The sequence below is a fragment of the Vulpes lagopus genome, chromosome 2, assembly GCF_018345385.1.
Source record: "Vulpes lagopus strain Blue_001 chromosome 2, ASM1834538v1, whole genome shotgun sequence".
Classification (NCBI taxonomy): domain Eukaryota; kingdom Metazoa; phylum Chordata; class Mammalia; order Carnivora; family Canidae; genus Vulpes; species Vulpes lagopus.
The window spans coordinates 27,025,355-27,052,085 of NC_054825.1; the positions used below are offsets into that span (position 1 = coordinate 27,025,355).

The window sequence follows — 26,731 nt, forward strand, 5'->3', positions numbered from 1 at the left end:
TCCAGGGTCTCCAGGATCGCGCCCTGGGCCAAAGGCAGGCGCCAAACTGCTGCGCCACCCAGGGATCCCTATCTGTTGTAATCTTGAAAACTTCATTGTTGCCTTTTAGTAGAGGGTAGTAAATGTGAACGAATAGCAGAGACTGGAAGAAATGCATGTCTCTTTTTTTCTCAATAGACATGGTGATTATCACTCTGTGCCTCAAGCAATATAACTTTATTGTCCAATGGAGCAGGCCAGGGAAACACACAGGAACTATGGGGCCTAAAATGAAGTTTTCAAATTCTTGCCCATAATTTCAAAATTCTGTCTAAATGTGCATTTTCAGAGGGGCTTTGAGCTCTTCTTCCTATCTCCTACCACTCCAAGCCAGTCACAAATCATGTCATTCCTGTTGCTGGTGTACTCTCTTATCTCTTACTGCTCAAACTTTCCTCACCCAGAAAGTCCTTTTGAGACTCCCAGTATTTTCTTAAATGAAAAATTTAAAACAGAAAAGTTGGATGAAATGTACTGTTATAACTCATATACCCACAACCTAGAATCTATAGTTAACATTTTACTGTACTTAAATTTCAAAGTGAGTTGCAGATACCAGTACACTCCACCTGTAAACACTTCAGCATGCATGCATATAATTGACTGGTATATATTAGTTTATGGGTTTTTTCATTTAAGAAAAATTTACATACAGGGACGCCTGGGTGGCTCAGTGGTTGAGAATCTGCCTTTGGCTCAGGGTGTGATCTGGAGTTCCAGAATTGAGTCCCACATTGGGCTCCCTGTGAGGAACCTGCTTCTCTTTCTACCTATGTCTCTGCCTTCTCTCATGAGTAAAATAAAAATCTTAAATAAAAAAAAAAAGAGAGAGAAAAATTTATATACAGTCAAATGCTCAAATCTTAAGTGTATCATTTGGTACATTTTTTTTCCATTTGGTGCATTTTTTGACAAATGAATACACACCCTTGTAACCCAAATCCCTTTAAGATTTAGATATAGAATGTTACTCCAGAAAGTTTCTGCATGTTCCTCCCTAGTCAATCCCCTTCCCAGTGATAGGAGTCCCAGTGGTAATCACTGTCCTGATTCTTCCACCATAGATTAGTTTTTCTCAAATTTCATGTGAACAGAATCATACAACATGAACTCTTTTGTGTAACATTTCTTTCACTCAGCATGATGTTTTTGAGAGTGACCCATACTACTGTGTATATCAGTAGCTCTTTCCTTCTTACTGCTGAGTAGCATTCCATTAGATGAATATATACCACGGGGTATTTGCTGCCGGTATGTGTATATATATATATGTGTGTGTGTATATATATGTGTGTGTGTGTGTGTGTGTGTGTGTGTGTGTATGTATACATTTCCCCCCAGATGGTGGTGTGTATATTAATTTTGGTGAGCAAAATTTAAAATTTTGATAAAGTCTCATTTATTAGACTTTTCTTTTATGCTATTGCTTTCTGTGTCTTAAGAGACCTTTGCCTAGCCCCCAAGCTGCAGAGATATTTTGATATATTTTCTTCTATCAGCCTTATAGTTTCAGATGTTATGTTTAAATCTATTTTGAATTAGCTTTTGTGTTTGGTGTGAGGCTGGAGTCAGAGTTCATTTTTTTCCCTTATGGATAGCCAGTGGTCCCAACCCCCTGTTATCCTTTCTCCATTAGATTGCTTTGGCATCGCTGTAGACATTTTGTAATAGGCATGCTGTTCTCCTTGGCTTTCTTGGTGGTCCTAGTATGGAGAGAGAAAGTTATTCCTTTCTGGTGTCCTAACCCCATCACTTATATCTAGATATATTCTAGATACTCCTGAGTTCTGACTCATAAGCCTATGAAATTTTCTCTGGCTGGCCTGAGTTGTGACTGGATTATCTGTTCTGTCTGGATACAGGATGGCCAGTGTCCCTGTGAAGGAACGGGTGAAGGTATCTCAGAACTGGAAGTTGGGGCGCTGCCGAGAGGGGATTCTGCTAAAGTGGAGATGCAGGTAAGTAGCTTCTTGACTCTTTTAAAGCTACCTGGGACAGAGTGTGCTGGGATAAAAATTCTGGTCCTAGCTAGAGTGTAAATGTGCCTTGTCTTGAGTGGTGTGGCGCTGGTGATCCTTTGACATCACAAAGGGGGCATCAAAGGGACAGCTTTTTTTTTTTTTAAACTTGTAAAAATTACCAAAAAAACATATTTTATTATAATAAATTCCACATTTTTATGATTAGAAAAATAACAAATGTTTATAGTAAGGATTTGAAAAAATAAAAAGTTTAAAGAAGAAAATAAAACTTCCTTATAATGCTACCATCTAGAGGTAACCATTATTAATATACCTCAGCAAAAGAAATAAATGAAGCCAGCATTTCAACCCATCTTGTTCTTCAGTTATTTTTCTTTAATTTTTTTTTTAATATTTATTTATGATAGTCACAGAGAGAGAGAGAAAGAGAGAGAGAGAGAGAGAGAGAGGCGGAGACACAGGCAGAGGGAGAAGCAGGCTCCATGCACCGGGAGCCCGACGTGGGATTTGATCCTGGGTCTCCAGGATCGCGCCCCGGGCCAAAGGCAGGCGCCAAACCGCTGCGCCACCCAGGGATCCCAGTTATTTTTCTTTAAATCTACTCTACGGAGTTATGCCTTCACTCCTGGTGTCCATTAGCCTTCTGCCCAGCTTTATTAAGAAGGCAAAATAGGACCTAAAGGTTTAGCTATAGATATTACAGGAGGTAAAGCTCAGAACTACTAGGAAATTTAGACAGAGGCTTTGGACTGCTAATGCCAAAAATTGTATACCTCACTGATGCTACATTATTTCATAGTTGTCTTCAACTCCCTACCAAAAAAGTGCTCCTTGTTGATTGGTCAGAATGGTTAGGGAACTTCATAGTTCCCAACCTTATTCCAGGTAACCTGCACAGACAGGCTTCTCCATCTGACGGCCCTATCTCTCTTGCTGTGTCTAGTTTTCCGCTGCTTTTACAGGTGGTGGTTGCTGTGAATTATGCAGGAGTATTGGCAGGAGTATTGGTCAGTGGTGGTGATGGTAAAGAAATGACTAGGGAGAAAGACGGGTTTTTATGGTGAAAAACTTTACCCTCTGCTTCCTACTTTTGCCTTTTAATACCGGAAAGTAGAGTTTGTTTTTCTTTTCTTTTTTTTAGAGTTTGTTTTTCTATCAAGGTTTTGTCCCTGACATCTTTTTTGGGGATGGTTTCAAAGCAGTTTGGCAAATAAACACACAAAGCAGTTACCAGGCTGCCCCGGGATTCTCCACTGTTCACCTGGCATGAACCTGGTTTCTTGTCCTAGGCAAATGGCTGTTTACCAGATGGCTCTAAACACATGCATTCCAACCTCTTCTGCTCACTCCCCACTTGAGTGTGCCACAAACTGCAAGGGGATGTTGAAGAGGGAAGTGCATAATGAGTGAGAATGTAGGCATCTATATACATACGCTCTATACATGTTCTATAGAATGTATGCACACCCCTTGTAAAAACCTCCTGAGCAGAAACTCAGCTACTACAAGGTCTAAGCTGCATTTAATGGCCCGTCAAGTCAATTTGCAGAACTTTTCCACATTCCCATGACGCTTGTATTAAGGAGTCTGGAGAAGAAACACAGCCCAGTTTGCTCAGACAGGCTTGGCAGCAGGAGATGGTGTCTCTGTTAATGTGGATGAATCAGCTGTCCCTTTGCTTTGCTTGGGATCTGGTAGCTCCAGAACTCCTGCATAGAGTAGAACAGGCTGCTGGGATGTCTACCTTGGGCAAGGGGCTTAGTCCCCACCAGAGAGCCCGGCTCTGGCAGAGCCTCCTTCTCTTCCCTCTTCTTCCCTCCCCCTTTCCCTTCCCCCTTCCCCCTTCCTCTTTCCCTTCCTCTTCTCCTTTCCATTCCATTTTATTTATTAATCTGTGTGTGTGTGTGTGTGTGTGTGTGTGAGAGAGAGAGAGAGAGAGAGAGAGAGAGAGAGAGACACTATGGTGGGGGGGGGGGGGGGGGGGGGGGGCGGGGGGGAGGAGCAGAGGGGAAAGGACAAGTAGACTTCACACTGAGTGGAGCCTGTCTCATGATCCTGAGATCATGACCTGAGTTGGTCACTTAACCGACTGAGCCACCTGGTGCCCCTGGGAGAGACGTCTTAAGGCTCACTCTGTGCTGCAGGACTGGCCTATGTCTTCTTTTTTTTTTAAAGATTTTATTTATTTATTCATGACAGACAGAGAGAGAGAGAGAGAGAGAGAGAGAGAGAGAGAGACACAGGCAGAGGGAGAAGCAGCCTCCATGCAGGGAGCCTGACATGGGACTCCATCCCCGGACTCCAGGATCACACCCCAGGCTGAAGGCGGCTAAACCACTGGGCCACTGGGGCTGCCCTGGCCTGTGTCTTCTAAGCTTTCTTCCTCCTGCCAGACTATAGAGGGAATCTTTAACTATTTGTGGATTTCTCTTATCAGCTGCTTAGGAGAGCTATTTCTCTGGAGTCCCCACACTGTAGAGGACTGCTGCAGAGCTGTGCTTTCCCACTGCCCCCATATACCCTATAATATAATGCAGGTATCCCCTGTGAGGATCTAGATAACTATCCAGGACATTAGCATCCTTTCCTAAATGGCCTTCTTCCTTTCACTTGCAAATGACCCCTTTGCTTTAGCAGGATTACGGAATGGGCCTTCTTGAGGTTCACTCTTCTCTTTTCTCCATCTGCTCCTTTGGGGAAGAGGTATGTGTGGGAGCCTTGGAACCTCACAACTTATCACTTAACACTTCAAATCATGGAAGATGCAGAATGAAAGACAATCAATTCATCTAGGTGGAAGATTTCTTTTTAACCCTCTCTGTGCTGCAGTCATTGAATTCGTCGAGTTCTGTTTACCTACAAGAAGTCTATGCCAGTATTTCAGGTCTTAAGCACTCTCTAATTAAAAGTGATATTTTATTGTTCTTCTAGTTCTAACTCCCCTTTAGAAAATCCAAAGAAGACTAGGTTACCATAAAGCTCAACTCTCTAGTTTTCTGAGGGTAGCCTAAGAGTAGGTAATTTTGAAGGAGAGGAGGGGAGGTAAAGGCAAAGCCACGCAGGTTGCCCTCACTAAGTTGGGGGATTAGTCGGCCTCTCCAAAGACTGGAGTTGGGTTTTCATGCTGTATCTTGATGATCCTTAAATTGTGTTTTACATCTCTTTAGTCAGATGCCCTGGATGCAGCTGGAAGGTGATTCTCTGTACATATCCCAGGCTAATTTCATCCTGGCCTATCAGTTCCGCCCGCATGGTGCCAGCTTGAACCGTCGGCCCCTGGGAGTCTTTGCTGGGCATGATGAGGACGTCTGCCGCTTCGTGCTGGCCAACTCACATATTATCAGTGCAGGAGGGTAAGTGCTTCAGGCTTCTTCTTCCTTACATTCTTCAGGGAATTTCTGCTTGCCTGCCTCTGACTTCTCTCTCTCAACTCCACAGGGATGAGGAGGGAGACCCTAAGAAGAGGGAGTGGTATTTTTTGTTTTTGTTTTTCCATTTGAAGCAGAGAGATTTAGCAAAGGCACTTAATAGGGTTAGCTGGAGAAGGAAAACAGAGCCCTTAATGAAAAGTGAAGCTGGTTTTGATACTCTCACAGGGAGAATTTCTTATGTCTCTCCGTTTTGTTCAGCCCCAAGCGTACTGAAGAAGTAGAGGTATCTGAGAGCTCAGCGCCTTGTTGAGCTGAATTGCCTAAAACAGCAAATTTGGACATCATTGAAGACTCAGGCTGCTTTGTAGCCTTGTTCTCTTCTGACAGAATAATTGGCTACTGGGGGTGGGCTCCCTATTTCTCTCCTAGAGATGGGAAGATTGGCGTTCATAAGATCCATAGCACCTTCACGGTCAAGTACTCGGCTCATGAACAGGAGGTGAACTGTGTGGATTGTAGAGGGGGCATCATTGTGAGTGGCTCCAGAGACAGGACGGCCAAGGTGAGTGGTATCCCCCTTATGTACGGTTATTCCCTCCTGTCTATAGGGAGTGGAGTAGGAGAGGGTGGATAGGGCCTTGAGTCTTGGGATTGGCTGAGGGCATTGGGTGGGTGGGGGGGGGGGCGCGACATGATGAAGGACTTACTTATGTGCCTCTGGCATGCAGCTTGCTATGCCAGGCCATGTCCCTGCCAGCTGGCCTGAGAAAGGAGTGGACAGTGGCTGGGAAGCTTGCCACTCACTTGAAATGTGGCGTGAACTCAAAAACAGAGGGCCTGGCCAGCTTTTCCTCCCTGTGCTGAATTTCCTCAAGTTTGTGGGTTGAGTTCTGACCCCAATATTTTATTTTAAAATCTCCCTCCTTTTGCTTGCTCTCTGTTTAGGGAGGTTAATTTTTCACCACCTTGTTTATAAGCAATCAGGCTGATAATTAAAATGTGTTTTTACTGCTTCTCTGGAGAGTGATGTGGTCAGTAAGCAGTAGAATGATGAGGAGAGAAGGGCGTTTTTGGGTGCATCATTGCCAAACTGCCTGGTCTATAGTCCGTCGTCTGCCAAGGCAAAACAGAGTGAAGCTGATGAGCACTGTGACCCCTGCTTTATGGACTCTGCTCACCCACATTTGAGTCCAACAGGCCTCCACCCTTGAGACAGAGAAGAATGTCTTTCTCTATCCCTGTGTTCGGCAGCCTTGGGCAGGGCCTGCACACACCTGGTCCTTTGGGGCTGCCATGGGAACCTTGCTGACAATTTGGTTGAGGTGCAGGAGGCCCATAGTATGGGAAACTCCATAGTGTCACCAGGAGTAAAATGCCTGTTGGTGTCAGCAAATGAGCCTCTAGGATACCTGGGGAGGGTCTCAGGTGAGGGAAGTTGCAGTTTTTACTCACTAACTTTTCTGCCTCCATGTACCCTTCAGTGATTACTCCTTCATAGAAAAATGCCACCAATTTATATAAAAAGAAGGGCTATATATGTTCCCTTCTACTTATGGAAGTTTCTCCTCCCTTTAGTCTTTTCTCCCCTTACACTTTGTGTTCTGTCTGAGAGACATGCACAGCATCACAGGAGGCCCGAGAGAAATCCAGAAACACTTTTGAACCAACTCAGAAACTGAATTTCCTATTGCCTGTTTCCCCCACCCTATAACTTCAGGTTTCTGATTGGTCACTGTCTTCATACTATTCCTTCCAAAGAGACTGGCCTTAACCCACTGTACTGCTCAGAAACCAGTTTGGGTTAGAAATCATTTTGGATTGTGTGACCTAAATATTCCCATCTCTTCTGGTATCTTCCTGTCATGGCTGCAAGTCCCTCCTCCACCACCCCTTCTTTTCAGTGATATGTCTTTTTTCTCTCCTGTTCTCTGTGGTCTGACACCCAGAGCAGCATACGGACTAAGCTTTGTGACCACACGTAGCTGTTCAAGGGGATGGGCTGCTTACATTCGAAGGACAGCAATTTTATTTGGGATATTGGGTTAGTTTCATGTTTTAAGTCCCAACTCAACCCTATTTGGTGGACTCAGTTTTTTTTTTTTTTTTTTTTTTAGCATTAAAGTAGGTACTTTCTAATTCCAAAATTATCACCACAGCACATCCGGTTACTTTTGAGGATTTCTTTGAAGTCAGTGAAAGAATTCTTCCCCACTCCGGCTCTTCAACTCTAGAAAGCTGGCTTGCTATTCTGGGGCTCCCCATTGACCTCCAGGCCAACTCATCTTTGCAGATTTCTGGGTGCTGCTTCTGCTTCCTCTGTGTCACTGCCTCTGCCTCCAGCTGCCTTTATCTTCCTGACCTGTTTTCGCATTACCCATCCACTAGTCTTCTATAACCAGCCCTCTATTTCTTGTCAGCGGCTTCTGCAGCTCCACAGCTGCTTCTGTAGGCTTCTGATACACCCCAGCCTACGTGAGAACTTAGTCATGTTTGCCTGGAAACGTCTCTAGCCTGTTTGTTGGGAGTTCCCCCAAATACGTACTGTGTTTTAGGAAAGTGATTTGTTTTAGTGGGGTGAAAGGAATGAAAACGTTTTCTCCATAAGACTTCCAGAGTTAGGGACTGCTCAGGGAACCTTCTTCCTCCCTCCTCCCCACCCCTACTTTCAAACTTACCCTGACTTAGTTTGGATTGCCCCTCTGGGCTTTGGTGAGGCCAGCAACATCCTGTGATGTGATAGGAATGTAGGAGTGTTCTCAGTGGGCCTGGGCTGGTCCTGACCATTCTTTCATTATCTCTTTATTTCTCTGTTCTTCCATTCACTTAAAAGTGCCTACTGTATGCAAAACATAAGTGTACACGGCACAAGGCTCTTCAAAGGTGAGGAAAAGATAGCTTTTCTTCTTTAGGCGAGCTGAGACATGCATGCAGTGGCTCTGAAGCTGATCGGAAGTGGCCAGGACTGTGAAGTGTAAGGCTCTAGGGAGAGTGCCAGAAAGTTCAGAGGGTGGAGAGATCACATCTGGCTTGAAAGGGGAGACTTTATGAAGGAGGGAACATTTGAACTTGTTGTTCCTTCTTTTAGTTATTTTTCAATGCAGAGACTTGCATATTTGTATACAAGTAGCCAGGAATGATGCTAAAAGCACTTTACATTTGTTCATTTTCTCCTTTTCTCTAGGAGAATTGTTTCCCCACATAATTATGCTCATAATATACTTTGCATACCCAATATACCCAACTGTATCTACTTTATAAGGTTTTCTATTATTATTACAAATTATTTGTAAGTGTCCTCTTTAATGGCACAATAAGCAAGAAGAACCACTGTTATTGAATGCCTAATACCTGCCAAATGCTGTGCTGCCATGTTAGGTGCTTGACATTTCTGCAGCCCTCTAAAGAGAGGTATTATTTCCTGTTGTACACATGAATAAACTGAGGCTGAGAAGCCCTGAAATATCCCTGAGATCAGAGATAATAAGTCACAACTGGGTTCAAACCCAAATGTGTCTGATTCCAAAGCCCACACCTGTTCTTCCTGCAACTGTCAGCTGTAGGGGATTGATTGATTGATTGATTGATTGATTTTTACTTACTTACTTACTTACTTACCATACAGGCTTTCTTCATTTTAGAATTTTTATCTTAGGATACAGTCTCAGCAATACTTACTGGGCATAAAGCTTTGGTGGTTTTAAAGGTCTTGTTATATGTCATCAACTGCTTTTTGAAAGGACTATATAAATGTCCATTTCTGCTGAGTTATATCTTTTCCAGGGATGGGTTTTTTTGGATCTGACTACTGAGGGTAAAGGTATGATCAACATATTGTTGTCAACTCCTATCCCTCAGGTGTCACAACCCTCAGGTTTCTGATGGATGGTGTGCTGCTGGGGCAGGACAGGAGGGCCACTTTCCCAACATCATGCTCAACACTGGCAGCAAGCCTTCCGAGCCACTCCCGGACACCAGGAACCTTGGGCTGGTGATTTGCAGGCTGTGATTGGGATTGCTGATGAGTTCAGGACTGGGGTTGGCACCATAGATTTTGTAATCCTTAGTGTCTCATCACCCTCCGACCTGCTAGGGAGTTGGCATGTCAGAAAAGGCAAACCTCTCTTCCAGGCTGGGACTGTCTGAACATTAGAAGTACATTAGAAGTACATCTAGTTACTAGCAAAGTGGCCTGGCTGTAGATACAGAAGAGTAAGCCAGAATCAGGGCACTCCAGGGAAGCTGTGGTATTTACCTTTGTTTTCTGCCTTTTCTTTTTCAGGATCTTCTTGTTAGGTTGACTTTTTCTTTTCTCTATGTTGGAAGTAACTCATGCCCTCCTCCCCCTGTCATGCATAACACAAAATCTTAAAACACTTTCTCCTTTTATAGGGAAGAGATGTCATGTGACCCTAAGAAGGCAAGACCACCCCTACTCCATCACCTGCCCCTTAAACTCGAGGAGGGTTTCCTGAAAGTTCTTCCATCTAAGGTCCTGCCTGGCTTTTCTGTGTTCCCCTTATAGCACTGCAGGGACCTTGAGAGGTCAGTGATCCATCTGGCAGCCTTAGAATCCCTCCTTGGCTGCTGTCTAGGACAGCCCTGTACATTTGAGGCTTCCTTTCTGTTTGGTTAGAGGCTTATTTCCCCGAGTGTGTCATCTGGGGTTGGGTGAGGTGAGGGGGGCCATGTGCTTAATGGAGATTTCTAAATGCACTGGCCGCTGAGGGCTCCCTGAGTGTTGATTAGAGCTAAGCCCAGAGTGGCTGCTAATGTACATTCCTGACTGATAGGGACCAGATAACGTGCTCCAAGCAATATTTTTAACCTGTAGGAGATATGGAAGCTTAAAAGAGTTAAGCTTTTCTGCTACTTTTGGTGACACTAGGTGCTAAATTCCCTGCTGACATGAATAGCGCTGGATCCTGGGCATTATCAACAAACAAACAACAACACACCACCTTTGTGCTTTGAAGCCTCTCTTCTTCTTCCATTCTTTCCTTCCTTTGTATCTTTTTTTTTTATTTCTCTCTCTTAATTCTGCTCTAGTTCTGTCTTTGTTCCCCCCGTACTGTGCCTTGATCTTCCTCTTCCTCCCAACCTCCCGAAGGAAAATCTGGGTGAAAGACAGGAAAAAGGAAAAACCCCAGCCGCAAGAGAGGCGAGCTCCACCCACTCACCCTGCTTAGTCAAGTCATAGCTGAAGAGTGTGGAGCTTCGGATTCCCTGGTATAAAATTGGGTGGTGAAGAAGGGCTCTCAGGTGGACATTAAGAGGGCGGTTTGGACTGGGAGTCAGGTAGGTTAGCCAGAGGCTGGGGAGGCTCCACTGCTCATATTCTGAGCTCAGCATATACAGGACAGAAAGAAAAGAAGTCTCCACCACCGCCCCCCACTCTCGACACTCACCCCACATCCCCATTTCAGGCAGTATTAAGGAGAGCATCTCTTCTGTTTCCAGGTGTGGCCTTTGGCCTCAGGTCGGCTGGGGCAGTGCTTACACACCATCCAAACTGAAGACCGAGTGTGGTCCATTGCTATCAGCCCATTACTCAGGTAAGGGAGACACTTTTGGATATGGTTTTGTCCTGTATAATAATGCTTTTATTTCATGAGTTGGGTGGGTGAGAAAATCTTCCACCTGTATATTCTAGGTTGCTTTGAGCCTGTCTTCTGGAGATTTTGAAAATCCTCCAGAGTCTTGAGGTCTGTGGTTCACTTCATATATGCATGAGGTGGAGGCAACATTCTAGGGGCTGACTTCCTAGGCATCTACCCCAGAAATGTGAAGGAAAAGATACTGTTAAAATGTCAGTGAATCAAGCTGGTTATAAGAGCGCCCCTTCTGGAGCATATGCCTTCTGGAGTTGCTTCCAAAGCAGAGGCCTGTTAGCACCCCTGGGGAGTTACTGCACCAGCCAACCTGCTCTCACAACACATATCTGTGGTTTGTTCCCCTTGGAAAATGTCTTTTGGAGTATCCCTTACAGAGCTGAGTCATCAGGAGAGACATGGGGCCTGTGTCCAATTGCGCCCTCATCCAAAGACATGTATGTTGGGTGGATTGATAATTGTATCAGAAGTGCCAAATTTTTTATGGTAGCTTTACCTTACCCTTTGACCTGTTTTTCTTGAGCCTTCCCTGTAAATGAGTGAGCTTTGCTTTCTGACTTCAGCTTTCTAGGCTTTCTTAAACTAAGGCAGAGCCTCTCTCATCCCCAGCAGGGTACATAGACTCTCTCCTGCACCTGCTGTCAGAGTGTTTGGTTTTCTAGGGTCTTCCCTCACTTCCTTCACCCCTCACTCCTCACCCAAGTGATCAACGGGAAAGCTGTAGGGCTGCCACCCTCCAACACGGGGCTTAAGTCAGTCACTAGTTTTACGAGAGAGTTGATTCCCCCCTGCCTTCCCCGCCAAGACCCCCTTCAGCCTCCTTCTCACTCCATGGAGCCTGCACCCCTCCTCCTGCCCCCTTGTACAACTCCCTTTCAAATTTTTTTCTTTCTAAAGAATTAGAGCCGATTAGCCACGTCATTAATTCTTCAATTTGACGGCTGATATAGCAGGACCTGAAACACATTGCTGACCCCAGAGAATGGAGACCCCGTTCCTTAACATATTGACGATGGGAGAAGTTAATTAAAATTCCACAGAGCGGAGGTGTCGGCTAACCTATAAACCTGTCGCTGTTCAGAACAAATCATTCTAGCAATCCTAGGAAAGAGGGAAGGAAAGACCAGCAGGGAGTAGAGAGGCCCTAAGTGTGTGGGAGCGGAGAGTGGAGAACAGAGCCATTGGGCACTGTCCCTCCGTGGTGTTTTTCCATTGCTGCCCCTTTTAAAGCCAGTTGGCCAGGCTTGGGGATCTGTGGGCTGGATGTATGTAAGGATTGAAGGAAGGCAGGATAGCCCGTGGGAGGTGGCAGATGGGCTGGTGACCATCCTATGGACTTCTGCTGGCTTCAGGAGACTAGAGTGGACTAGAGTAGCGCTGGTGGTAGAGTACAGCTCTTCAGGGCTGGAGATTTAGGCCAAAGAACATGGCCAGGCTCAACTAGCATCCTGTCCCTTGGACCTCTACTCCTGCCACTTCTCTGGAATGTGTTAAGCTACCCCTTAGCAGCATAGAGCATGACAACTGTTGATGATAGTTTCAGTAAAAGAGGTTGAGGTCAGAGTCTGCTTTGTCATTAAGAAGCATTTTAGAACACAGTAAGCTGTGTTTTGTTTTGCCCATAGCTTGCAGACTGGCTTTGAGGAAGGCGCTAGCTTTATGCCAGTACCAGTACTAGTCAACAACGGCCACACAACTAGATGCTAGCATGCATTAGTCATGTGCCCTGTGCCAGACCCTTTGCTAAGTCCTTGATCTGTCTCATCTTTGGGGAAATCCCGGGTCTTCTGTTTTCTTCTCATTCCCCTTCAGAGTCTTCTTGTCCTCTTGGTGTACTTCCTTGGCCCTAGGCTGAGTCTTTCACTCACTGTTGACTGGTTGTTCAGCTCCCAAACCACAGTTGTTCAAAATGACCTTTTCCCTAGCTTGACGTATGGTGTTGTAGACTCAAAATAGTTTGCATGTGGGATGCTGGCTTTACTAGATGGCTGGGGTTATGCTGCTGTTCTCTCCCCCACCCCACCCCATTTTCTCTTACCCTGAAGTGTACTGGACTAGGGCTGTGTCGTCCCATTGTTAGACCCATTTCTTCTCCGTGTCCATGAATTTGAACCTTTCAACGAACGCTTCCATTTTCCTAATCTGGGGAAGCCCTGCCTCCTAGCCTCATGGTTTGTTCTGAAACACAGGGTTCTGCTTTGCCACCACCAGCCAAGTGGTCTTAGGTGAGTCATTCCCTTCTCTGAGACTGTTTCCTTTCTAGACCTTACTAGATGATTATGAAGATGACCTGAAATAATAAGAAAGTACTCGGTAATGCTAAAAGGGCTAGCTCATCGTGTCAACCAGAATCTCTCCTCTCCGGGATAGCATTTGTTCAGAGGCTTTCGTTGCTCTCCTGTCTCTAGCTTGGCTGGGGGCTTCTCCTGGCCCTCCTGGAGTTACACCTCCTCAGCATCTTCTTGAGGTGGGGGACCCTCAGCAGGAATCTCTGTCCCTTCCACCACCTCGAATCTTCCTGCCCTTGCTGGCTGTCTTCTGTTCCCCTCCCTGCCACCTTCCCTGTCGAGTCCAGGCATCAGGGTGTGCGTGGTCACTAATGGTATGTGACTGTGAACCCCTGACAGAACGGGAGGGGCAGTGGGGCAGCAGCTACCCTCTGGGGCTGGTATTCCTGGTTGACGTGATGACTTCCCAGCCTCTCACTGCTCCCTCATACCTTTATTTATTTATTTTTTTAAAAGATTTTATTTATTTATTCATGAGAGAGAGAAAGAGAGAGGCAGACACATAGGCAGAGTGAAAAGCAGGCTCCATGCAGGGAGTCTAATGTAGGACTTGATCCTGGGGCTCCAGCACCACATCCTGAGCCAAAGGCAGATACTCAACTGCTGAGCCACCCAGGTGTCCCTCCCTCATACCTTTAGAAGGAACCTGAATGGATAGGAGACCTGCCATATCCCTTTTCTCAATTAATCTCTTTCTTCTATTGAAAACAGTTTGTCAGGGCAGCCCGGGTGGCTCAGTGGTTTAGCGCCATCTTCAGCCCGGGGTGTGATCCTGGAGACCCGGGATCGAGTCCCAAGTTGGGCTCCCTGCGTGAAGCCTGCTTCTCCCTCTGCCTGTGTCTCTGCCTCTCTCTCTCTGTGTGTCTGCCATGAACAAATAAATAAAATCTTAAAAAAAAAAAAAAAAGAAAACAGTTTGTCAGAGTTAGGCATTGTGTTTATCTATGATGCTGGGACTTTGCTGCCTTCTTTCCTTAGGTGTGTGCTTAGACACTTGTAGTAGGAAACATGAAACCTCAAGCCTCGGGCTTTATTTGAGGTGCTCAAGACTGAGAGAAAGCTGGAATTCCGTACTGTGTCCAAATATCACCTTTCCTTCCTCCCATGACCTTGAGTTCTTGATTGGTAAACAGCTGTGGAGGGTGATATTTAATATCAGATACATGCTTAGAGCTGGGTCTAGGTACTTGAAACCACAGAAGGAAAACCAGTAGGTCCAGGCAAGGACTTTCTCTTTACCTCTTGTGTGCCCTCCTCCCTGTCTTCTTGCCCCGGCACCAGTAATTCTGTTTTTAAGGTTCCTGACTTATAGGTGAATCCCCCTATAGAGGAGGCCCAGCCTGGAGCTGTCAGATGAGAGCAAGAAGGGCAGGCTGAGGTAGGAGAGAGGGGAACTATGGGAGGCTTACCTGGGACATAAGGGGATATGCCCAAGTGTGCTTGTGTAGCTCATCTACAACCTCCTGAGGTCACACTGAATTCCAAGCACTTTTCCATGAGCAACACAGAAAAGTAGAATTTTTAAAAATGTGCAGTAAGTTCTATTGCTATTTAAAAATTATTTCCAGGGATGCCTGGGTGGCTCAGTGGTTGAGCATTCGCCTTTGTCTCAGGGCATAATCCTGGGGTCCTGGGATCAAGTCCAACATCAGGCTCCCCATGGGGAGCCTGCTTCTCCCTCTACCTGTGTCTCTGCCTCTCTTTCTGTGTCTCTCATGAATAAACAAATAAAATATTTAAAATAAAATAAAATAAAATAAAATAAAAAATAAAAATTATTTCCAGCTGAATAAATTTAGCAATTACTCAAGAGTGAGGAAATACAGAATGGCTAAGGATTCCTTCCTTCCTTTAGAATTTGCATCCCTCCCTCCCTCCCTTCCTTCTCACTGCCCCTGCCTATTGACCAAACCCTTGGTGTATGTCAGCTCCTGTGAGGATTTTACCTGGTGGTGGGGTAAAAGGGCACATAACTATAATGGCTGCCAGGTGATACTAAGTGCCCGAAACTCAGCCAATGTCTGGCTGAAGGGGGAAGTGGGTGTCACTGCCACAGCCTTCCTCAGCAGAGGGAGATATTGAGGCTCAGGGAAGACTGATATAGGGCCTACGTGGCATGGGGCAGAAGAGGTGGCAGTTCATGCTCAGGTCTCTAGCCTACGGCCTCGTCCTATGGTGCTGAGGGATGACCACGAGGAAGGCCCTAGGTCATTGCTCTGCCTTTGTCCACCAGCATGTTGGACAGTAGCTGTGGCTCTTAAAAGGCTTCTGGGGCCTGAGGAACATTCCTAGAGGACCAAGTTGAGCTGGAGGCTTGGGGAGAGGGCACTACGTCCTTGGTGTCAGGACTCACTCAGGCGGCTGTGAGTGCTTGCACCATCCCAGGAGCATGAATGCTCGTTGATCTTTGGTTTGCAGGGTAGTGGGGGAGTGCACCAAACCAGCTGTGGGGCCATGGAGGGCAAAATGATTCCAGAGACCCACTTACCCTGTTTTCCTGCTAAGGGAAGAGTGAGGAGCCCACAACTCCTCCTTCCTCTACAGACACCATATTTATGGTCCTGCAGGAACCAAGGTGATGCTTAGCATACTTCTTTCCCCATCTCCGAACAACACTTGCTATCGTGTGAGTGAGTGTGGTCAGGAAGGCTTCCCAGGACACTTGGGTCTTAATCCCTTCTCTCTTGTTTCTGTCATTAGGGAAATATATGAGTGGTATAGGTGTAGAAAATTGACTTAGCTGTGTTATTAAATATACAATATAATTTTGTGTGACTTTGCTCACTGTGGTGGCCTGTTTGTTTTTTGGGGGAATAGTCCAAGTCTGCATGAAATGTACCGATTCAAATTTGCAAAGTGAGTTATGGCCTCTGGGGGGTTTTGATGGAGGAGCTGCCCCTGCTTGCTTCATTTCTCCCAGAGGTGAGGGAGAGTCTGGAAGGAGAGCAATCACTGTGTACTGTTCAGGGAGGGGGTGGGCTTCTGGGGAGAGCAGGGTGTTTGTTTCAGTGGCTACAGGGTTTACTTTGTGTTGTGTGTGTGGTAAACGCATATTCACCAGCCTGTTGAAATACACCTTTCTTTAGTGAAAGGTAATTGCATCTGGAGTTTTCTCTGACAGAGGGGTTTGAAAGATTGGAAAAAGAGACAGCCAACTTTCAGTGTGGATTCTTTTGGTTCCCAGTGGCTTAGTGTTCCTTTGGCCCTGGACTTCATAACCCTGAGCTTTTAGGGGAAAATGAGTCAAAAGTAAAGGTTGTGCCTCTGAGTTTTTTTTTTTTTTTTTTTTTTTTTTTTTTTTTTTTTTGTGGTTGGTGATGGGTAGCTGGGCTGTGAAAAGGATCCCTAATCTCGATAACCTGAGGAAAGACACTGATGGCTGACTCGGTCGTGCTTTACATTGTGGCTTGGCCTGTGGCCAATTCTATCTCTCTGTCCTGCCTTCCCAGGGCCAGAGCAGAAGGAAGTTTCCTCCAGGGCCTGTCTGGGGAAAGGAGACCTTCCCTAAGCAAGGAATGGCTTGGTGTCCTCGTTTGCCAGGCTACCAAGCACACAGGAGGGAGCCTCCTGGATGAGAGAGTCAGAGGCACAAAGATACCATGGATGGACAGGGAGCCGGAATGGTTGGAAGAGGAGGCAAGACATCTGGAGAAAGACGGGAGCTCTGGAATGCTAGATGGGCCTCCTGGCCCAACCTGAAATGACTGTAAATCGGAAAAGGATGAGTGTAGGGGTGCAGTCGAAACAGAGTCTGGTGCTGCTGAATCTCGGTGCCATGCCTGCTGCCTAGGCTAAGCCAAGCCTCTCCAGTGGGTGTGAGTGTATCCATCAGTAGCAGGGATGAGCTTCCACAATGGTGGGTTTCACTTCCTCAAGACCCTGGATTTCTGCCACTGCCCAGGGCAGGATGGGCACAGGGAGACTCATGTGCTGAGCTGCTGGCCTAAAACCAGTGACCCAACCAGCCCTGGCCGGCCCGGAACCCATCTGTGGGAGCAACTTCCTCCCTGGCCAGCAAGATTGGCTCTGTTGTCAAGAGCTGATTAAATAAAACACCACAAATAGAAGCAGAAGCCGCTGCAGAAGATAGGGTGCTGCAGATACAGAGTCCTGCACCTGCAGAGCCTGCCTCTTCCAACAGGGCAACATTGTCTTCCCTCAGTCTCTGTCAAGTTCTTCCTCCTTCCCTTCCTCTCTCTCTGTTTCCATACTCAAGCATTGTTATGTGCTAGACCCTGGGGAAGCCACCATGAACTAGACAGTGTAGTGTGACAGCGACCAGTCAGATGGGTAATATGATGTGTTGAGTCCCCAGCTGGGGGACTAGCACATGGGAAGGACTGACCACCTGCCCCCAGTCCTGGCCTGTACCTCGGTTTCTGCTCGTCCCTTGTCAGGAAGAATGTCCTTTCCCTGCTGCAGCTGCCCCTGACTTTTCTGCGTTGTGTGTGCAGTGTGCCTGTGTTTGTCCACCTTTGATCACTGTTCTGCCAACAGATAATTTAGCAATCCACATCCCCAGGTGGAAGCATGGAGTTAATGTTAAAATTAGTTGGAGATACACACACACACACACACACACACACACACACACACACACACATACTCTTTAAACTTAAGTGGGTGATGAAGCAGAGAGGGAGGCGGGAGGGTGAAGGGGAGCCATAAATTCTGGGCCTGGTGTAGCTGTTCTGGAGCAGCCGGGAAGCCTCTGATGTCTCCACAGCACTTTCATTAACATTTAAATTAAGGGTTTGTTTTCCAGTCTGTTTTATAGGCAGGGACCTTTCATGGCCTGTCACATGCTCCCCTCCCCCCCCCCCCCCCCCCCCCCCAACAAGTGTGTAATTGTAGCCAGGGCTCTATCCTCACTGGGTCGAAGCTGGAGTTCAAAGGGAATTCCTGGAGCTAGAGCTCTAGAGGTACAGGGTGTAACAGTCAGGATGTGGGTGTTCCCTCTAACACGAAGGTGCTCTTTCTCCTCTTGTCCCACCTGGGCTTTGCTCTGTTCTTTGAAGGGACACACACTTCAATCTGACTCTGACTCCTTCCCACCTTCCTTCCCCAGGGCCACAGGGCATGTGGGAAAGGGTGCATCCATGAGTGGTTGCTCCTTCTATCACAAGTTAGAGCCTGGGACAGATGGTTCTAAGATACAGATCTTCATGCTTATCTTCTTCCTTTTGATTTTTTTATTTTATTTTATTTTTTTTTGAGGAGAGGAGAATACTTCCTCCTCCTCTTTCTCCTCAGAGAAGCAACAATATAAAAGAGATTGCCATCTGAGAAGAACTTGTAATAGGGCCCTTTGGTCCCGAAAGGTGCATTCTGGCTTCAACAGCTATGTATATACACACTGTACGTGGCTGCTGGCTCTGAGGGTACACACATTTGAAATAACTTACTGATCTAGGAGATCATTTGAGACCTGTTTTCTCAGGTTCTGGGATTCAGAGGAAGCTCTTCTATACCTCACAGGGAGAATTGTTCCTAAGCTTCCTTTCATACTGGCCTATCTGGCAGCACTTGGGAGTGTTTTGAAAAGACATCGCTGCTCTGGTCTCAGTCCTCCCTGTCAGCATCCTGTTGATGAACAGATGACAAGAACATGTCCCAAACACCGCAGACCATCTCATTAATTCATAGCCTCAGAGCTGAGTTCACCCACTGCTGGTGTCCAGCTAGAGCTCCCCCCTGGACAGTGAAGAGAGGGGAATTGGCACCTTTCTCTCTTTCTGTGCAGAGGCTCAGAATTTTCTTTCTCTCGGAGCCTTGACTTTATTACTTGAATCACCATATCCACTTGAGTCCATGAATCCACTCAAACCATCTGTGACTTATCTGCAGGATTCAAGATGGCTGAGTGTCCTGCTCTCTTGTTCCAGGTAGCCCAGTCAACAGGTGGACACCCTCATGCCCTGGAGTCCTGCCTGAGAGGAGTGCGGGAGGAGCTGGGGCGACCCCTGTGCAGGTGCTGCTGGTCTCAGATTGCAGCCCAGGGTCCAGGCCCCGCCTGGCGGTGATTAATCTGGGACACGGGCCGGCAGAGGCCCAGCCAGGGCAGCTTTGGTCCCTCACTGTGAAGACCTTTGGCTCAAACACTGAACTGATCTCTAGAGCCGGCTTCGGCTTGAGTTTGATCTGTCAAGGCTAAAGAGGAACCTGATGGTGGGGCGGAAACTTCTAGCCCTGTCTGACTTATGGCACTGATCCGTTCCAGTGGCCCTGTCATGATAATACTCATATATTAAAAAAGATTTCCCCACCTGTTAGCTGTAACACTCAGATCAGTCAAAAAAGGGATCTTCATGGAATATCTGTGCTTTTAGTTTCTTGGGTCGATGGAGCTCATACTTGTAAGTAGATTGGGGGGTTGGGGGCAGCCCCGGTGGCTCAGCGGTTTAAGCGCCGCCTTCAGTCCAGGGCATGATCCTGCAGACCAGGGATCAAGTCCCACATTGGGCTTCCTGCATGGAGCCTGCTTCTCCCTCTGCCTGTGTCTCTGCCTCTCTCTCTCTCTCTGTGTCTCTCATGAATAAATAAATAAAATCTTTAAAAAAAAAAAAAAGATTGGGGGGTGGGGTAGGGTTTGTCCTGGGCCCAAGTAAAGAAGACAATGATGAGATGTGCCTTGGTCAGTAGCATAATATATGTTTGTGCATTGAGGGGGGTGATACCAAAAGTGGAAGGATTACCCCATCCTCCTGCTGCAAGAAGGTGGCTCTTGGGCCATTTGGGACAGATTTGGGTACTTCAGTTTGGAGTCAATTCTTAAATTCCTTGTATTCTTCTTCTTTTTTTTTTTTTTTTTAAGATTTTATTCATTTTTTCATGAGAGAAAGAGAGAGAGAGAGAGAGAGTCAGAGACACAGGCAGAGGGAGAAGCAGGCTCCATGCAGGGAGCCCGATGTGGGACTTGATCCCAGGTCTCCAGGATCAGGCCCTGGGCTGAAGGCGGCACTAAACCACTGAGCCACCCGGGCTGCCCTGTTCCTTGTTTTCATTTCAAACCAAAATTTTTTAAAAAGGTGTCCCTGTATCCCCCACTGCCTTTCCTTTTACCCAAGTCCTGGTCCCTAGCTCTCCAGCTGGCAGTCCACAGTGTCCGTTGTATTTCTTTCCTTCTCTGAGTTCAGAACTGTCACACGTGGCCTACTTGGTCATGGGCTTAAGACCCAAGAACAGGATTCCTGATGCCCTTGACTGTTTCTGTGTGTCCGTGTGTTCCATTATTACAGTAGTTCCATTTGGGAGGAGTAGGAGCTGGGGACCTAAGAGCTAGGACATTTTCTCACACCATCAGGAAAAAGAATAGTTCCTATCATCTGCAGCAGCAATGGAATATGAAACTACTGATATGGGGAACTATCTGTAAAGATGCTCAGAAAGTCTGTGTTGACTCTGAATTTTGCTGTGCTGACTTGAGCCTCTACATACAATGACAGTAAAGGATGCTTAATGCCTCGGCAGGTTGACCATAGTGTTCTGCTCTTCCTTCAGACTGATACTAAAAGACCCCTGGCTGTGTGGATTGGACATCTGCTAATCCTTGCACCTCTCTAGCAGTTTCTTGAACGGACACTTATGAAGTTTCAGATTTTAACCTTTGCGAAGGTGGGGTTTTATTTCCTGTCTCCTATAAGAGTTCTATGCCTGTGTGCTACAGATGAAATCCCTCCAACTCTGGGGTGCCCTACTGAGCTGACTACCTAAGATCCTTGCCCCTTTGCCCACTTGTTCTAGCTCCTTTCTTGGGCTGGGGTGTTTTCATAGGGGGTAGTTTGTGACCTGATCTGTAGTACCCTATCTGATTGGCTTGGCTCAGATGGAAAGAAGGTGCTGGCAAGCCAGGGAAGAGAGGAGGGAGGGGAGTATGTGCATGCAGAAGCTATGGTAATGGCAAAAGGAATATTAGTCCAAGAGCTGCTGGCCCAGGAAATTGCTTTCTGCAGAAGCTTTCCTTTTTCATAGTTTGCAATGCAAATTTAAAACATGAATGGAAAAGGAAAGGAGGGGGCAGATGGGGTGCCAGTTGGGATGTGATAATATCCAAAGTCTTGATCAGAGTCTCAATTGCAAAAGAGAATTTCAAGTCATGGGAGAGAAACTTTTAGGAAACTAAAATAATTATAAATCATGTTTTGCTGTGGCACTCCTCCTATACCACACACACACACACACACACACACACACATACCCTTATATCTTTCCCATATTCTTGTGTTCAGACTTGTCTCTGGCCCTGCTCAGTTCACACTACAGTCTCTACCTGTTTCTTCCTATAGTAAAGCCATAATCCAGCTTCTAGAATCGTGGTCATGGTATAGTATTTGATCTTCATAGCAGGTTGGAAACACTGGCCCCATCTAAAGTTGGTGCACTTCAGACAGGATACGTCCTGGTCCTGGAGATGGGAGACTTGTCAGCGTGCTGGCTGAAGAACGTGTATCTTGAAGTCAAGAGTTTGCCCACTTGGAGAAGGCGCTAAAGCCAAGGCTCTTCATCTTCTGCTTTCTCTGACCCTCTTCACACTGTAGGTAGGCTTGATGAAGTATAGCATGGGGTTGCTGGGCTTTTTTTCAAACTCTCTTGATTTCCCAAACTTCATCTGCCCCATCTAGAGAGCACGTGTGGCTTTCTGCTTCCAGGCTAGAAGATGCTTGATGTCTGGTTGCTTCTGGATGCTTTGGTGATGTTGGAGGTGGGAGTAGCAGGGAGTGATTATGACTTTAATTACGTTGGCAGAGCAATCAATTGGTCAGGTGGGAAGCTTCAGACTGACTTTTTTCTAGGAGCTGAGCTAGCCAGGAAGACACCGAGAGAGGCCAGAGCATTTCAAGTACAAGTATGCCCCAGTGGTAGAGCCACCATGCAGCTGTGGGGCTGCTTCCCCTCCTTTTTGTGTGTCTGTCTTACACATGTGACAAACAACTGGCTGAACAGCTAGAGAAGGAAGAGCTGAGCTGTGTGGAGTAAGGTGAAATGTACCCTTTCTGCCTGTGACCACCATGAGTGTTCTTTCCTTCCCTCTTCATTGATTGGGGTATTTTGAAAGAGAGATTAGCTCAAGTCTTGCCCTGGGGGAGTCCTGTGGTACCTGGGCAAAACCCTGGAGTCTCGGAGGGCACACCCCCTATAGGATGCTTCCAGATTTTTTTTTTTAAGATTTTATTAATTCATGGGAGACACAGAAAGAGAGGCAGAGACATAGGGAGAGGGAGAAGCAGGCTCCCTGCAGGGAGCCCAATGTGGGACTTGATCCCAGGACCTCTGGATCACAACCTGAGCCAAAGGTAGACACTCAACAACTGAGCCACCCAGACATCCGGAGGATGCTTCCAGATTTAATGGGCCACTGCTTCTTAACACATGGTCCTCACTCTGAACTTGCTGCCCTGTGGGCTACAGAGAGAGTCCAGCTCAGAGCGCGTGATCCTACCCCTCCCCCAACCCCATCTCTCTTTCTCCTGAGGACTCTCTTGTAGATTGCTTCTCTTTCTCCTGTTGCTTTCTGCCTGTCGAGGCTATAGCTTTAGCTGTCGAGGCCAAGCCTGGACCTCTTTTCTCCTTAGCCTGAATGGGAGGGAGAGCAAGTGAGTGATTCGACTGGGGTCCTGTGGTGAATGACCCAAGAGAAGGGTCAGCAGTTTTGGGGTGCGATCTATAACATTGGGTCAAGAGAGACTCATGGGTTAATGTGTTGGCCAGCTTGACTCTCACTAGTATCCAGGGTGAGCTGTGGTTGAGAATAAAAACAAAAAATTAACAGGGAAAAAAAAAACAGATTATTCAAAGGATTCTTCCACTTGTTAGAGGTCTGTGGCCAGGAAAATCCTTTGCAGGCGGGTAAGGGCGGATCCAGGAATAAGAGGGAAAGTTAGAGTTTTAAAATTTCATTAGCTTGGCAGTGAGTACCCAAATAAAAACATGAAAACCTTTTGACACATAAATTCCACATCTAGGAATTTATCCTAAGACAACAATCAGACAAGCGTGCACGATGCATGTATGAAGACTTACGTGAAGAACACATAAATATCCAATAATAGGGGTGTTGATGAATATTTTATGGTATGTTCACCCAGTAGAAGCCCATGGTGCCACTGAAAGGATGATGAGACAGGTATCTATCAACCCTGAAAGATATCCTAACATATTATTGAATGAAAAAAGATCACAAAATAGTTATAAGAATTATTTGACTATCTTTTCAGAGTTATTTCTTATGTGGTGGATTTCTGCCCACCTTCCCCCCCCCCTTTTTTTTGCATTTAAATTTTTTGTAATGAGCACAAACATAAAGGGCATTTTTTAATTTATTTTTTATTTTTTTCATAAAGGGCATTTAAATATCCATATCAGCATTGGGAACTACGGAAAGAATCCTTTCTTTTTATCTTTACATAGTTATTTAAATTAAGGTTGCATGGACCTACATTTAGTTTTTTATTTTAAACAGTTGTGTGAAGTCTAATTTACACACCATAAAACTTGCCCATTTTAAGAGACAATTTAAATACACAATTCCATGATTTTTGGTAAAGTTACAGAGTTATACAACATCACAATTCAGTTTAGAATATTTCTGTCACCTTGAAAAGGTCCCTCTACTTGAACTTTTGCAGCATTCTTCATGGTTTCATGCTTGGGATCTTTTGTGGGAAAGAAATAAGCTAAAATATTGGAATTTTAAAAAAAGGTAGTGTAAACTCAGAACTGTTTTTCTGTGTGATGTATGTCTCTGGGTGCCTGCCTTGTAGATGTTTTGAGAATGCTGCTATGTGCAATGTCACACAGGGAGTATGAAGCCCAGGAGTCAGTTTTTACTACCCAGGAGCTTAGTCTGGTTGGGAAAACAGTGTATGTACTCAGAGAACGATTCATCCCAGTAGATAATCCCGTGTGAGTGGCGTCAACTGCTGGGGTTATTGACAGGAAATTGGAGGAAAGCAGTAGCCTTTGAGTAAAATGCAGGGAGCTTTCTGGATGACATGAATTTTTTTTTTTAAAGATTTATTTATTTATTCATGAGAGACACAGAGAGAGAGGCAGAGACCCAGGCAGAGGGAGAAGCAGGCTCTATGCAAGGAGCCCAATCCAGTACTTAATCCCGGGATGCCAGGATCATGCCCTGGGCCAAAGGCAGACGCTCAACCACTGAGCTACTCAGGCATCCCTGGGTGACATAGAATTTGAAGTGGGACTTACGGGTGGTTCTGTATACATTGCAGGAGGGAACTTGAGTCATGGGGATATGGGAGGGGATGGGGGAAGCCCATTGTAAGTTTGGGGGTTCAGAGGATACCAATCTGGCTGATAGGGGTGGAGGGTTTATGTAAAGGAGTGGTGGGCAGTGAGACTGGAGGGGACATTTGCGGCATGGTTTTAGAGACTTTGAGGAGCACTTGGACTTTAACTTGAGGATGGTAGAAGCCCTTGAAAGACTTGTGACCACATTGAAGCAGTTACAGGATTAACGTGGCTCCACAGTATGTAGGATGTTTTGGGGGAGGGCCTGAGGCTGGTGGGCTACTTTTTCAGGAGTTTGGTACGTTAACAGTAAGGGTCTGGGCTCCCAGGGAGAGTGGGAAGACCACCTTGGATTCAGGAAGAACTCTGCGTTCATGGCTATGTGTGGTGGAGAGGGAAGGGACCCATGTGAGTTCCTCCCTGAGCCTGGTAACTGAAGGGGAGCCTGGTTTTGACCAAACTGAGTTCTGTCTCAGACCTATTGGTTTGAGGCAGTAACAGGACAGACAGGTAGCTGTAACCAGTGACAGCCAGACATGGTGGCCTGGAGCTCAGACATGGCTTGGAGACAACAGCTGAAATACCACGAAGGATTAGCACCAAAGGAAAGCTCAGAGAGGCAGGAGAACATAGGAGCTGGGAGAAAGTAACGTATCCAGGGAGTCAACCATGGACAACTTACATAAATTAATTGATCCTCCCCATTCTACGTGACCCATAGGACAGATTTGGTAAAAATGCATAGCGTTAATATCAATGTGTGGAGAGTTGCAAGCATTTTATTCTCCTTGCTTGATTTAAGCATTTTGTACTTTCCAAACTACAGTAAAATCTAAATTTTGCTTTCTCTCAAATTCTTTCCTCTGGCTCTTGTTCTATTCTCTGCTCTTCCCTATGGCTATTTCCCTTGAGGGCAGCCTACTTTGGGCTTGGTAATCATCTAGCAGCTGAGCTAGAGGTGCTAAGTGACAAAGTGAGGGGAGTGTCATCTCTGGTTTTCTTCCATGTTGTTTGCTCCATGCATAATGGTGTTCCAGGCAAAGCAAGGGGCCAAGTGAGGAGAGAGTAAGAAGCCAAGTGACCACTTTGCCATTTGGAGTGATTTGGCATGGGAGCCACAGAGGCTGCCCAGGTTCTGGGCTTGCTTGGGCCACTGTGCCTATCTGAAATCTTTCTTTAAAGGGAACTAAACAGAAACCTTCAAATCCTCCCCAGGTTCTTTAGGGTAGTAATTCCATGGGGCTCGTCATCTGTGTTTGAAGCTGGTGGTGAGGAGGGCGGAGTGCGGAGAAGCGAGGGGGTGGAGATGGGAAGCAGAGAAGGAATCAGAGAGAGAAATTTTATTGAGGGAGAGTTTGCTGGGTTTATGGGAGGGAAATCTCTCCCCTCCTCCCCATTCGGATTTGAAAGGGCCGGTGAATCTTTGATTAGGTGCAGGTCAAAAGAATTTACACATTGTGACCTTAATAACTAGAGGTGATTGGCAGGCGGGCTGTGGGGAGGGGGCTGCGGGTCCCTTTCATCTCACTTAGCACAGAGGAGAGACAATGGGCCCGCCGATTTTCCTTGTTGTCCCTTGTTTGAAAAGGTCTGGTGTCTCTACTAGGTACCTGTGACACGGGGGTCTTGATTGGGGTCTCATAAAGGCCCCTGTCAGTATGTCCAAAGGCCAAGAGTACAAAAGCAAGCAGTGGGTGGGGGTCTCAGCTGACCACAGAAGAAGGGAGGGGAGGGCCCGGGAGGCAGTGGAGGGAGAAGCCACCCCCGACGGGAGCCCTTATAGAAGGAGGGGAGGAGGGGGGCATAGAAGGGCCATTTTTGTCCCTAACTCATCAAGCACATCTGCAGAATTGTCCAGGCTGCTGCCTCCCGGTTTCAAAAGAAAAAAATGATCGTTTGATAAACCGTCCCCGATTCACCACTTTCTCACAAGGGTGGGAGACCCAGCCCTGACCTCTGTATGATTTCACGTCAGGACCAGGCTTTCTTTCCCCCACCCCCAAATTGCTAGAGAAACTTTGAAATGTATCCCGTGGCTTTCTCTCTCCAGTCTTCAAGCCCCCCACCCCCATTTCCCACCCTCTCCACCCCATGGGCCTCTGTTTTCTCCCTGGGCGCTCCAGAGTGTAGGCAAGTAATTAGTCCCCCCCTTTCTGGGGCACAATGAAGCCAGGGTGTTTGGCGGGCCCCTT

The 26,731-nt window shown here is 46.4% G+C and overlaps 1 protein-coding gene across 5 annotated transcripts in view; it reads left to right on the forward strand.

Annotated features, from left to right (window-relative positions):
• FBXW4 (F-box and WD repeat domain containing 4) overlaps positions 1 to 26,731 on the forward strand; it is an 82,622-nt gene that overhangs the window by 18,720 nt on the left and 37,171 nt on the right. For 4 of the 5 annotated variants that reach the window (XM_041730345.1, XM_041730361.1, XM_041730337.1 and 1 more), the window contains exons 2-5: positions 1,902 to 1,997; positions 5,189 to 5,374; positions 5,822 to 5,954; positions 10,850 to 10,944. In XM_041730345.1, coding sequence (XP_041586279.1) covers positions 1,902 to 1,997; positions 5,189 to 5,374; positions 5,822 to 5,954; positions 10,850 to 10,944 — 510 coding nt within the window. Of the gene's footprint in view, positions 1 to 1,901; positions 1,998 to 5,188; positions 5,375 to 5,821; positions 5,955 to 10,849; positions 10,945 to 16,738; positions 17,756 to 26,731 lie in introns of those variants that run through there. The other variant, XM_041730356.1, reaches the window with a different exon arrangement.